We start from the raw sequence: 14,233 nt of genomic DNA, 5'->3' as shown, positions 1-14,233 counted from the left end.
AATCTTTGATGTTCTGTGCGAGTCAATGAATGACTGCAAAAGCACAGTGAATATCCATTTAAGGGTTAAAAATAAATTTTAACAAGTAGATGACTCTGCAGTTGTGAGGACTGACTATACACACACACACTTTCCTTCTCTCTATTTGAAAGTACTGTAGATGGACCAATAAAGACTGAAACTGTTGGAAAGATCATTTTTGAAAGATGAAAGTTTCACTAGGTGGTATTGTGTATCTGTGCTGTTTGCCTAGAGCACTTCCCAGTCCTTGATATAGGGAGACAGAAATCTCTGCTTTCTTTGAGATGTCAGAGAACAAGATTCAAAGCTGGCCAAGCAGTTAAAAAATTAATTGGGGAAATTCCCAAAGGAGGTAGTTAAAAAGGGCATGATCATCAAAATCTGCAGATAAAATATTTATTCATAAATTGCCTGAATGCTTAATTATTGTGTACAGGGGAGATTCCAGGGAACTCTGTGAAAACAAAGATGGAACCTAAAATAGCTGAAAGAAACTTTCAGCTGCCTCCCACCGCAAGGGAAGCAGAGCTTGGAATTGGAATCCTGGCAAGTTAATTGTCTGCTGGAACAAAAATCAACACTCTTCAGCAGAGTCCTTAAAATATGCCAACACAATGTCCAACATATAATACAAATTACCAGACAGCTGAAGAAATAGGAAAATATGATCTGTACTCAAAGGGAAAATAAAACAGTGAACAAAAGCTAATTCCATAATTGCTCAAGTGTTGAAATTAGCAGAAAAGCTTTAAGACAGCTATTGTAAATATATTCAGGTATTGATACTTAAAGGAAAATATAGTTGCAGTGAATGAATAGGGAAGGACTCTTAACAAAGAAATTAAGACTATACAAAATATACAAGTGGGAATTCTAGAAATAAAAAATTCCCACTAACAAATTAGAAATTGCTGGATGATCTAACACTATACTGGAGGTCACAGAAAAGAAGAATTGGTTAACAAAGAAAAAAATATTGAAGAAAATAAATGTAGCCTTGGAGACTAGTAAAATTAACCAAGTAAAGTGGTCTAACATACACGCAATTGGAAGCCTAGAAGGGAAGAGAAAGAGAGTAAGGCAGAAAAAATACCTTCAAAGAAATTTTCCCAAAGATAGTAGGGAATCTAAACTTACAGATCCAAGAAGCTCAGCAAGATAAATAGAAACAAAGCCATATCTAGACACATCATAGTCAGGGTGCTAAAATCCAAAAAGAGAAAAGAGAAAAAAAGAAAATCATAAAATCAGTTAGAGAAAAATTACACTTTATCTACAGTGAAAGAATGATATAAATTTGACTGAATTCTTAGAAACAATGGAGGTTGGAAAACAACAGAACATACATATTCAGGAAGTGTAATCTTGGTCTATTATGCGTTTTACAATATTTGCTCCCAATTAAAGTTGTAATTTAACCTCGCCCTTTTGCCCGTTTTATCATACTGAAAAGTATTGAATTTTGATGTAGTTAAATATATCAATTGTCTCAAAAATTCCATTTTTTACATCTTATTTAAAAAGCATTTTCTGCCCTGGCTGGTGTGGCTCAGTGGATTGAGTGCAGGCCTGCAAACCAATGGGTCGCTGGTTGGATTCCCAGTCAGGGCACATGCCTGGGTTGCAGGCCGGTCCCCAGTAGGGGGCGCATGAGAGGCAACCACACATTGATGTTTCTCTCCCTCTTTCTCCCTCCCTTCCATTCTATCTAAAAATAAATAAACAAACTCTTTTAAAAGCATTTTCTGAATCCCAGTATGAAAATATGTTGTCATAGATTTCTTTTTACTTGTTTAAATTTTTATTTTTACATTAGATCTTTAATTTAGCTTTATTTATTTTTGTGTAGAGTGAAACAGAGCTCTTTGTTTTACTTTTCCCATATGGAGAACCAAATGTCCAAGCACCACCAATCTGACTTGCATTAATCTTTTTTTTTAAACCCTTTTCGTTGTGCAATCTTTTTCTTGTTTAGACCCGGACCAACACAAGGAGTACCTCACCAAAAAAATTAATCGAGATCAACAGTCATTTTGGAAAACTTAATTTCTCAAATGTTCTCATTTTAAATTGCCTTGATTATTCATTTTGCTTTTTCTGTCATAGGCGGTGCTTCATGTCTCTGTACGGGAACTGGGAAGTGGAAATCTAGTTGGAGAGGAAGGCTGGGGTTCTTGCCTTGAAGTTGAGTTTGCATAGCAAGTATATTTTTAAATTTAGATTTTATGTTTTGGGGGAAGCTGTGGAAAAAAAGCCTAGTGGAGTTAAACTCTCAACACTAGTCTATTTGGTATTTAGTTTGCTTCATTAGAAATTTACTTGCTGCCCTGGCTGGTGTGGCTCAATGGATTGAGCACCAGCCTGTGAACCAAAAGGTCACTAGTTTAATTCCCAGTCAGGGCACATGCCTGGGTTGTGAGCTAGGTCTCCGTGTGGGGGTGTGTAAGAGGCAACTGATCGATGTTCCTCTCCCTCTCTCCCTCCCTTCCCCTCTCTATAAATAAATAAAATATTTTTTAAAAAGACATTTACTTGCTTTCTCATAGTTGGAAACTCACTTGTGACTGAAAATATCAAATGTGCGCTCAGGATCCTCAGCATGCCAGTTTGTTTTTTTATAAATAAAAAATTTTTCTGTTGATAATTTAACTTTTGTTTCCAAGAATTTCCCAACAACAAATTGGTATGTCTGATAAAATCAGAATGGCATGACTTCTTTTGTTTTCTTTTTCTCATGGGCTTGCCATAACTTTCTTTACTGGATTCATTAGATTACCATAAGAGAGTAAACACAAATGATTAAGGTGGTTTAATAGAGTGAAAAAAAAACAGTAAAAATGGTTCTGTTTTGCTTTTACTCACGCTGGACAGAGGAACAAGACTATTTTATCAGTTTATGTTCCATGTCTTGTAGGAGGCAACAAAACTGCATTAACAGAAGTTAAATTAACAAGACTGAATGGAAAATGTATATTGATCCAGAACGTAAGATTATCCTTCAAGAAGAGAGATGTTCTTTCAAGCCACATATTTTCTGCTGAAATGCAGGCAGAGAAATTTAAGGGACCTTCTCAATACTTGGATTTTCATTTTAGAATAATTTGAGAATTAGTGCAGACTCTCCTCTGCTTCATGTGGGTTAAATTCAGTTCCACCAGAAACCCTAAGTATGGAAAGAAAATCCCCTTAGTAAAGAGAAATAAGGAAGCTCCTCTCTGTTCTCTTGTGAGGTCAACCACTTCGACCATGGAGAGAAGTCACAGACCAGCAATCTCTTATAAAATATGCAAAAAACATGGACAGATTGGACTCATAGGTTGCCAAAGCATAAATAGATACATCACTTTCTGTTGATTCGAGAGAACTTATGTGGAGAGCCTCTCTCTTTATATAAATTCTTAAAGTGTTTTTTTCTTTATATATCTGTGACAGGAAGAAATGACAAATATCTCAAAGGGCTGACATCCTTAATGTATGCGTTAATTTTGGTCCTCTGAGAAGCAGACACCAAGGCATGATTAATCGTATAAAAGATGTACTGAGGGAATTTTTTGCGAAGGAAAAAGGAGGAGTTGGAGGAGAGCCTTCCGACCAGAGTCCACGCCAGACTCTCATGAAGCAGAGTGGAAGGAAGGAGGACTGAGGTGTCCGACTGTGGTAGTTACACGAAAGTTTTGCCAACCTATGGGCAGTCCTTGAGACAAAACACCCCATCCCAGGCACCCTGAGTCTGGTCCTGACCAGCCCCCCGAACCTCTGCCCTGCAGAGCTGCTGGTTGGGGGCGCCCTGTGGGAAGTGTGCATGAGCGCAAAGAGGGATCGGAAGGACAGAATCTGGGACTGCTAGTCAATTAGGCTCAGTTAGGCAGCAGATTTGATGGGCACATTGTCATGGCTGCCACCACACATAAAGCGTTCTTATAAACCACTAAGATACAAGGAGACACCAATATGAAAATGGGCAGTGGACATTATACCAAATTACCTGTTGGCCACTTCAAACCATTTTTCCCTCCTATGTTCTTCTCTGCCTTGCAATGGCTAGAAGAATCTCTGTCAGCAGAACCTTGGTGACCATCCACCAGAGAAAGGATTTGCTACGAGGTTTCCAAACATGAAGGGGAAGCAGAAGCCCTTGTTCATCTTCAACAGCGCAGTGCAGGAACGGAGGCTTCTGCCAATAGCCCTTGAGGTTTTACCGGGAGTATCTGCTCTGCAGCATGTCATAGATGCTTTGTGCAACTGAACTCATTATTTGTGCTTTCTTTTATTTTTTTAATCCTCACCCAAAGATATGTTTACTGATTTTTAGAAGGAGAGGAAGGGAGGGAGGGAAGGAGGAGGAGGAGAGAGAGAGATGTGAAAGAGAAACATTGATCAGTTGCCTCCCATTCATGCCTCCACCAGGGATCAAACCTGTAACCTAGGCATGTGCCCTGAGCCGGAATTGAACCCACAACCTTTTTGTGTACAGGATGACACTCCCACCAACTGAGCCACCTGGCCAGGGCTACTTGTGCTTTCTTAACCTTCCTGTCTGCCAGGTTTCCTGAAAACAAGTGGTAACTTTCCTTCATCTGTGTCCCCATCTTTCTTAACTGTCTTATAAACTTCTAATTCCTTGTATGAAGTCACTTCCTGCTTGAAATATCTTCAGCAGTTTCTGGCTAAATCCTGACTGAGAGAAACATTGACGAGCAAATAACGAAAGAATAAATGAAAGTGTGAAATAAATATATAAGAATATTCATAATTAAAGAATAAAAAATTTATATTTTTTAGTTATAAAATGGGCTAAGGTTTATTTCATTTATATATATTCATGTATTTGTCTATTTTAATAAAGATACTCAAGGTTGATAAAAGGCAAAAAACAAAGCAAAACCAAAACATGTTCTATAATACATTATAGTTAAGAGTTTATATTTTCCATTAACTTTTATAAAAGCTTTGTAGAAGGTGATATGTATTACAACCTTTTAATGTTCATAATTTTTAAGTTAATCTTAAGAAAAATTGGAGTACATTTGTATGACTGTTTATCACAATATGTTATAAAGCATATGTTTTTTAAAAATCTAAATATATAAATACTAATTACCTAAGTACATAAGTTTATCATGACATATACATGTAATATAGTTGCTGTGCAGCTGTTTATAAATCATGTTTTGACAGAAATTTAATCATATGGGATGTATTAATAAAATATTAAATTAAAAAGCAAGATATGTAAATATGGTAGAGACAGTATGATCACACTATTTTATATAATGTGAATATAGACACACATACAATAACTACACATATAATAGAGATCATATACGTGTTTCTATGTACATTATTTATACTCATGTATTTAAGAAATGGGAAAATGTGCCAAATATTTTAAAATGGCTCTTTCTCTAGTGGTAGAATTGCGGGTAAGTTTTATTTTTTATACATTCCTAACTTTCCAAAATGTTCTATTGGTTCTGTGTATTTTATAGTGGAATACAGGTCAATAGGCATTTTAATGTGCCTATAACAGCACATTGGCAGGTGGGAGAATGAGACTAAGAATGCCTATGTTTGATCCTTGGCAAAGGTATCGAAAGAATTTGATTGGCAGGCCTCAACTGACATTTGCAATGCAAGAAGCAAAGTTCTATTTTGTTTTACAGGAATAACTTACCTGATCCAGCTAACTTGATAAAAGGCTGGCTTGATCCCACATTCCCACCATAAACTACAATGTAAGGGAGTGAGGTGCCACAGCTCATGACTTGGAGCAAGTCGTTTTCTCAGGGAAGTGGGAATGAGCTGCGAGGATTATGCCAAAGACAGAATGATATCATCCAAGGCTTCCTTCAGCAGCGGCCAGCACTGAGCAGTTTTCTGGGTTTGATAAAGGATTAGAACACAGCGCTTGTTTGGAGAATTGTGACTTGAGACTGCATCAATATTGTCCTGAAACATGTTTTTCCTTTTCCTCCCCCTTTAACTTTTTAAGCCCTAGGATTATTGAAGAGCTAGGTCTTTTGGTGGATATTAACATTAAGACCTCTACTCTGTCACTTGGAATCGTCAAGTCCCAGAAAACAGCACCTAATTCCATTGTATGTTGTCTTCTAAGATAATTAACAAATTCTGAGTGTTTTTTTTCTTCAAAGCCTCTCACAGTGGCTGACTTTCTCACTCATCAGTCTTGCCGATCGAAGGCACTGGCTGTGTGATGACTACAATTCTTTCTTCTCCAATTAAACTGGTTCTTCCAGTGTCTGCGCATGCCCATGCGCATGCGCGCACACGCTCCTGCCGCGCTCTACTGTACAGCTGTTGCTGATTTGCCTTCCTCACTTTCATAGGGCAATCTGAATCCTATGCACCCAGCAAGACCTAACTCAAACAATGTCATCCCATGAGCCTTTCCAGAACCTCCCCTGCAGTGGATTTCTCAACTTCTACTATACCTGACATCCACTGCGTGGCCCCCTTAAGTCCAGGCAAGAGGACCCCTGCCTTGGGTTTTGGGCTTTGGAGAGCCCAGCTCGGACTCCCTCTGGCCATGGCCCTTTCCATGGGGCAAAGAGTCCACAGGGCCAAGGGATCAAGGTGATATCCCTGCCTGGAGCCTGTGCTCTGCCTTCTAGATCATGCTCTGGGACCCAGAATCCCCTGCCCCAAATCGCCACACAAACACTTTTGAGGCCTTTAGACATTTTTCTTGGGCTCATCCTTTGAGCACAGACCATATCACAGTTGTGTGCACCCAGAGGCCAGAGGCCAAAGGGCAGCTGTCCGGATGAGCAGACTGCAGCGTTCACACACCTATGCATGGCCCTTCACGATGAGGGGGAGGGGGAGTGGGGGGAAGAGGAGGAATAGCCAGGGACAGGGGCAGGACCAGCTCCCGCACTGCACTCTTCTGGGTCTCTCTGATTGTCTCAGTGGGCCCAGGTATAATTCTCAGGTAATTTTGCACATTTCTCCGGCTGACCACATTGTGCTCATGTTAGGTGTGAAATTTGGACCACTCTGGATTAGACGTGTGTTTTACTTCAAAGCAGCATATGAAATGAGCAGAATGGGAAAGGGCTAGTAAGATTAATAGCAAGAGTGTTGATAAGCTTCCTGAGATATAATCTCACTCAGTCCTCATAACCCCCTTGGGGATGTTAGTGTCTCCCTTTAAAAATTAGGAAACCGAGGCTCAGAGAAGCTGAGTGTTGCCTGGTCTCCTAGGAGGGCAGAGACAGCACCATTATGACTCCACGACGCACTCTTTCTTCACCCCGCCTCCCCACGGGTCTAACTCAACGTTTTCCAGGACATCCGTATCAGCTATTGACCTTAAACAGAAAGTCAGCCAAATATCTCTCCAGCACATGGATGAATTCTGTAACCATCACGAACTGCAGTTCAGAACATGCTACTATGGTAGATCATGTGCAAATTCCTGGAACAAAAAAGAGGGAACAGGTATGTGGGGGAGGAGGAAGTGGCAGGGCCCTTCCAAGAGTTCTCTGTGCTGTGCTTGGCTGAAGGGAGGGCAGGAGCGCGCCGCCCCCCCTGACTCCCCCCTCCCGTCTGGCCTGTTAACTTCATTGTAGATGTGGTGTTTGTTTACTGATTTTTTTTTAACATAACCATTTTCTAAAGAGTCACTAACAAATGGATAGTTTCCTGTTTGCGGGTCTATGACTATTGAGGGAAAAACTGGTTCTGAGAGTTAGTTTCTCAAAGACTGATGTTTACAGGCTGAGAAGTAACTGGAAAGACCTACCTAGGCACTGAGGGGAGGTGGTTTTTGTTAGGATGCTTATTCATTGGGGGATGGGGTGCTGGGAATGCCAAAGCCTTTTGTACACTTTGACCTTGCAGAGCTGAGCAATTTTCAGATGCTTTTCTTGCTGATAACACTATTTCCCTTATCTACCATGAAACAGATCTTAATAGAACACTTGAATTCATGGTACGAGGTTAATGAGTATGAAACTAAACAATCATATATCTCTCTGATGGACGAGGTTTCTGAAGAACAGACATTATTCCCATATTTGATGACAGAATGTGAGAGTCAGAGGGCATTGTCGTCCAGCCTTCTCTGCCACCGCGAGCTGAGTTCCGGGGAGACGGCGAGCGCTTGGTAATGAGCGTGGACCTGGGTTTACTGTCTCCTCGCCCAGTATGTTTCTTGTCCAATATAAAATTCAGTTGCTAGATGAGCAAGCCATGTGTATGTATGTTTTTAAAACAATATTAAGTCAGCCCTGGCTGGTGTGGTTCAGTTGGTTGGAGCATTGTCCTGTAACCTAAGGGTTGCAGGTTGGGTTTCTGGTCAGGGCGCCTGCCTGGGTTTTGGGTTGAATCTCGGGCCAGCGCGTATGATTCCGGGGCTGGGTCCAGGCACATATGGAGGGCAAGCAATCGGTGCTTCTTTCTCACAGTGATGTTTCTCTCTCTCCCTTCTTCTTTCTCTAAAATAATAGGGAAAAAAATATCCTTGGGTGAGGATAAAACAAACAAAACAATAATAATATTAAAGTCTAAAAGGAAATTAAACATTAGCTCTCAGTGAAGCAGCCCCCCTCCCAAATTTCCCAGGGGCATTCCTCCCAGGCATTTTGAGGAAGATTGCTAGGAAAGAGCCTTCCGACTATCTCCCTGGAAAATGCAATGCTATTAACCAACTTCTGTTCAAGGGAGAGAATTCAAGTGCATAACAAAGTTCTCTCTCTGTTACTGAGTGTTTTGTCTGAACGGATGAAGATGAAAGATGACTGAGGAGGTGGGAATCAGAGTGCAGAAAATTTTAGTATTTTTCCTGTATTCCAAAAACACGGTTTTATTCAGTTGTAACATAAACAGACCATGGAATTTACCAGAAAAAAGTAAACAAGACTAGTGATGTCAGCTTTTCACACTCCAACTGTTAACAAATCCAAGAGAATTAAAGGGAAGTAACTTTCCTTTAAAGGATGTATTTTCTTATGAAAACTGGAAAACAATATGTGGCACTTCAAGAACCTAAACCATGTAAGAAATTACAGTGAAACTATAATGCTTTTTAAATCTATGTAAAGAAATGAGAAGTGGATCATATTTAATAAGGTTTAGATATGCTCACTTTATCTTCCTGGAAGTATTATTTTATTACAATCAGACTTATTGAATTTTACGTGATTTTTACTTACACCTTAAAACATCTACAGATAATATAATTTGCCTGAATATTTGGCATAAGAACATGCTTCTTCCTGATTTTAACTGAACTCAGTCCAAATGTCGGTCAAATCAAGCTGGGCATTTCTTTGAACACACAGTAATTAATATGTCTGGCGAGTGTCAGTTTCTCTTTATTTTTAAAATAAGATCATTTCAAGAAGTTATTTACTGGAAATAAAATGCATCCAGCCCCCACACACCGTTTTAGAACTTATTTTTGTTAAATTTATTGGGGTGAATTTGTTAATAAGATCCCATGCGTCAAGTGCACAGTACTGTAACACATCACCTGGGTATCTCACGATGTGCTCGTCACCCACAGCGAGAACCCGAGCCGCTCCGGGCGAGGCGAGAACAGAGGAGGCGAGGCTTTGCGCATGTGCCTGGGCTGCGGAGGCGCGGGGACCGCAGAGCCCCGCCGCCGGCCGGGCCGCTGCCCGCCTGACGTCAGCGGGCGCCGCGAAGTTCCTTGCCAGTTCTTCGCTCATTTCGGGGAGCTGGGTGTTAAAAGGGGGAATGTAGAGTTACTGATCAGCAGGGGTTTTTTCTTTTTTTTTATGTTTTCCTATTTTTACTCTTTATTTTAAAATCTCCAGGTAAAGGATAGCGAGCCAGGAGCTTAAAGACACTAGTGGCGGAGGAGTGAGTCAGCGGGCGCCCAAGGACGAGAGCCGGCTCCTGGGAGAGACGGTCCCCTGTCCCCGCAGAGAGGAGGGCAGCGAGGAGGCGGCAGGGCTGCTCCCGGGACAGACACCGCGGCCGCCGCGCCGCGCGCGGGCGGGGCCCTGCGTGGGGCTCCAGGTGAGTGTGCGACGGAGCGGGGCGCGGCGCCCAGCGGGCCGGGTGGGTGGAAGCAAACCGCCCTCGGGCTCCGGGAGAGCGGAACCCCGGCTTGCCCCCAGCGCCTCCCGCCTTTTCCACCTGTTCTGACACCAGGGTCCCCACCCCACCCCGTTTCCCTCACACATTCTGGGAAGTAACCTCCGAGTTAACAAGTGCGTTTTTAAACCCGTATTTATCACCCCGAAGTAGGGGGGAAAGGGTTTCTGTCCTGACCTGCTTTTATTGCCACCTGTGAGCTCCCGAACTTGTGGTTTCCACAGCAGCCTTTGCTTGGGGGCCGCCGCAGCGCCCAGCCCGAGTCCTTAGAAGCCAAGATGGGTCCCCACTCCTCGCACTCCCGCTCGAGTCCCTGTGGTCGGCTTGCAGCTGTGGAAACCCAGGGTCCCTACGCTGACCGTGGCCCCCAGCCCAGAACAGGCGGGACACCCGCTGTCTCCTGTCCGCTGGCGCGCGGGCTTGATTTTTACGCCGACAGAATTCGCAGTGACTGCCACTTGCAAAGCCCCTTCCGCAGAGTGAAGCCTCCCCCGCGCCTTCAGATCTCCCCTCTCTCTGTACCCCAGCAGCCCGCCTGGGTGTGGCTCCAGGCCCGAGTTCTCTGGGACCCCCGTCCCTGGGGATTGGAAGGGAATCCTGGACCCAGGTCGCATTTAGCCCTGGGGACGCATCGGGACCCATCAGGACCCATCGGGCTTTGCTCGGGACCTGACCCTCAGGCCGACTTGGCTGGTTTACAAACCTACGCGCTCCGCACGCCCAAGTTTGAATCCCTCCGGCACGAGCGTGCGCGTGTCACTGGCCCTGCGGTCCCTCGGACGCAGCGCTTCCCTCTCCCCTGCCGGCCCCTCCAGGCGACTGCGAAAGCAACCTGTTCAAATGGCAACCCGGCAGAACCTCCGGTTTCCACTGGCTCAGCTCGGTGCGACACGCTTGCCAGCTGCAGTAGCGACTCGCGTGCTTCGGGGATTTTAATTCCCCCGTACGCCATCCGGTCACCAGGAGCTGTGGGTTGGGCTTTTATTTGCTTCGGATTTGAACCCCGCCAGCGGTCGCGCGGCGGAGCGCGCCAGGGCAGGTTCTCAGCGGCGGGGGCACTGCGCGCGGAACCCCTCCCGCAGGCCCTCCGCTGCGGCAGGGCCAGCCGCTCCGGGACCGCAGAGTCGGCCTGGCTCCCAGCCGGGTCCTGCCGGTCGAGCCCGGCACGACCTCGGTCCCCGGTGCGTCTGGTTGACATCCCGCCTTTCTTTTTGCACTCTCTCAGGAAGGCGCCGGCTAGCGAGGCTCCGCAGCCGCCTCGGCCTTGGCAAACGGTTCACATCCACGTCCCCTGGCCTGCGCGCCTAGAACCTGGATCGAGCGCAGGCGGACCACGAGACCACGGCGGACCAGCCACACTGTGGGTCCTTCGGGCCGGGAGCAGCGCACAGATGTCAACGGTCCCCGCCTTCGAGTCGACGGCAGACTGGTACTTGCTGCTTGTAGTTTTGGGCGGGGGGAGACTGGCGCTGGATGTTTGAATTCCAAATGATACGAAGAATGCGAAATCTTCTAATCAGGACGGATCCGACAGCGCAGGAAAGAGGACTCCCGTAATTCTGGGACTGCATTTGGCAACTTGTCGCCCAGAGCAGGGCGCCAGGCCTGGGGTAGAACGGGAGTTGGAGGCTAGGGCCAGCGCAGCGGGTGGAGGGCGTCCGCGGGCAGCCCCGCGCGCCCCTGGCCATGTCGCCTGTAGTGCCCTGCTCCTTTGCGTGGCCTCCTGAGGGTTTCCAGAGCTGGCCAGGGTTGCTTCTCCCCCTCCCGCTCTCTGTCATCCCCAGCCAGCCCCGGCGGGCAAGGCTCCCCCAAGCCCAGACCTTTTGACTCCCGGCTCCCTAGCTCCCGCCTCTGACTCCGCCCGGGGGAGGCCCTCGAGAGCCGGACCTCGCCGGCCCGGCCGGGACCATGGTGTTTCTCTCTGGAAATGCCTCCGACAGCTCCAATTGCACGCACCCGCCGGCCTCGGTGAACATTTCCAAGGCCATTCTGCTCGGAGTGATCTTGGGGAGCCTCATCATTTTCGGGGTGCTGGGGAACATCCTCGTGATCCTCTCTGTGGCCTGCCACCGGCACCTGCACTCGGTCACTCACTACTACATCGTCAACCTGGCCGTGGCCGACCTGCTGCTCACCTCCACCGTGCTGCCCTTCTCCGCCATCTTCGAGATCCTGGGCTACTGGGCATTCGGCAGGGTCTTCTGCACCATCTGGGCGGCGGTGGACGTCCTGTGCTGCACCGCCTCCATCATGGGGCTCTGCATCATCTCCATCGACCGCTGCATTGGCGTGAGCTACCCGCTGCGCTACCCCACCATCGTCACCCCGAAGAGGGGCCTCATGGCTCTGCTCTGCGTCTGGGCGCTCTCCCTCGTCATCTCCATCGGGCCCCTGTTCGGCTGGAGGCAGCCGGCCCCGGAGGATGAGACCATCTGCCAGATCACGGAGGAGCCGGGCTACGTCCTCTTCTCCGCCCTGGGGTCCTTCTACGTGCCGCTGGCCATCATCCTGGCCATGTACTGCCGGGTGTACGTGGTGGCCAAGAGGGAGAGTCGCGGCCTCAAGGCCGGCCTCAAGACCGACAAGTCTGACTCCGAGCAGGTGACGCTCCGCATCCACCGGAAAAACGCCCCGGTAGGCGGCGGCGGGGTGCCCACTTCCAGGAACAAGACGCACTTCTCCGTGAGACTCCTCAAGTTTTCCCGGGAGAAGAAAGCCGCCAAAACCCTGGGCATCGTGGTCGGCTGCTTCGTCCTCTGCTGGCTGCCCTTCTTCTTAGTGATGCCCATTGGTAAGTCTTACCACACCCCATCTAGCATTTAGGGTCTTCACCCTCTTCCTGGTCTGCTACACCCCCCCCCCGCCCCGCCCCCCTTCGCAGTCGGATTGGGCCGGAAAGGAGCGGCACTCAAACTGCAAAGCCGGGAGGGCAGCCTGCAAGGGCTCCCTCTTTAGAGAAGTGAACATCCGTTTCCTTTCTAATCCAATCTCATTTATAGTCTGTCCCAGGGCACTTTCCAACTACTGTAAAGAGGCTTCCAAGGGATGCAGATTAATTGGTCTCTTTAGAAAGAATGTCAACTTTTCTCAATGCCTTTAAGCAGGTGCTAATGTAAATAGACCCCTCCGCCTGGCTTTCAGTCGGAGGCTCCGGGTGCCTCCGCAGGGCCATGGAAGGCCGCCTCCACCTGGCTGCTCAGGGCTGCAAGTTCCCTTGGCCTAAAAATAAGCACTGTGATAATTCTGAACAAATGTGTAATTCTATTATTAGATTCGATTATTCCTAAAGGGGAGTTATAATGGTCTGCTTATGCTCCATATCTGTGTTAATTTTATATTCTGGATTCAGCGTGGAAGAAAGTATGGCAAGCCTCTGACAAGAAAATAAATGATTTTATGACTAAATCAATTTAAGCTTTAAAGAATTCAACATAATGTTTCCAGTAAGAACATACTTTTCCCTTTATTTTAATAGTAAGTATTAAAGTACTAACATCTCTCTTATCCAAAAGCATTCGGGAAGTTGCAGATGACACAGTTTGAATACAATACAGTTATGTTACAAATCCAGATTTTTGCAAATGCTAAATTAGCTGTTGTAAAAACTAATTAGCTCATTAGAAGTATCAGCAGGCTGGTCCACTTGGAACAGTCATTCATCACTGAAAGGCCTTCACGAGATCCCAAAATGGTCGTTTGCTATTTTTAGTTTGTAAGCTCAAATATAGACACACACACACATTGGTTATCCACTAACTCTAGCAAACAAAAAAAAAATTGTGATAAGAATTTATAAAAGTCTGTTTCCAGCACTTCAGAGCCCAATGTAAATGGCATGTGCTTAAAAGTACTGTAATCTGCAACCCCGTGTGACAAAAGCAGCTCTGATTGTTGTTTGAGGGCCGGCTCTGTTTCAGACACTTGACAAGGCTTTTTATCGCATCCCTCAGTCCTCTCCACAGCTCACAAGCAAGGTGTGCGGCGTTGTCCCGAAGTCTGCGGGGGGAAGGGTCCTTCAGGTTCAGGAACTTCACTGTCTAACGCCATGGCCTCAGCCACATGTGGCTCTTTAATGTGAGTTAAGATTCATGAAAATTCTTTTTCAAGTTCCTCAGTCCCGCTCGCC

The 14,233-nt window shown here is 46.0% G+C and overlaps 1 protein-coding gene across 1 annotated transcript in view; it reads left to right on the top strand.

Annotated features, from left to right (window-relative positions):
• Window positions 1–12,015: 12,015 nt before the first annotated feature.
• Window positions 12,016–14,233, top strand: part of ADRA1A (adrenoceptor alpha 1A) — a 91,387-nt gene continuing 89,169 nt past the window's right edge. Inside the window, exon 1 of the mRNA XM_054578800.1 lies at window positions 12,016–12,898. Coding sequence (XP_054434775.1) covers window positions 12,016–12,898 — 883 coding nt within the window. The remainder of the gene's footprint in view (window positions 12,899–14,233) is intronic.

Source organism: Pteronotus mesoamericanus, unplaced genomic scaffold (assembly GCF_021234165.1).
Source record: "Pteronotus mesoamericanus isolate MK-2021 breed Mesoamerican mustached bat unplaced genomic scaffold, CSHL_Meso_final contig_502, whole genome shotgun sequence".
In the NCBI taxonomy this organism is placed as follows: domain Eukaryota; kingdom Metazoa; phylum Chordata; class Mammalia; order Chiroptera; family Mormoopidae; genus Pteronotus; species Pteronotus mesoamericanus.
The sequence above is the reverse complement of the archived record's forward strand: the minus strand, read 5'-3'. Positions and strand labels throughout refer to the sequence as shown.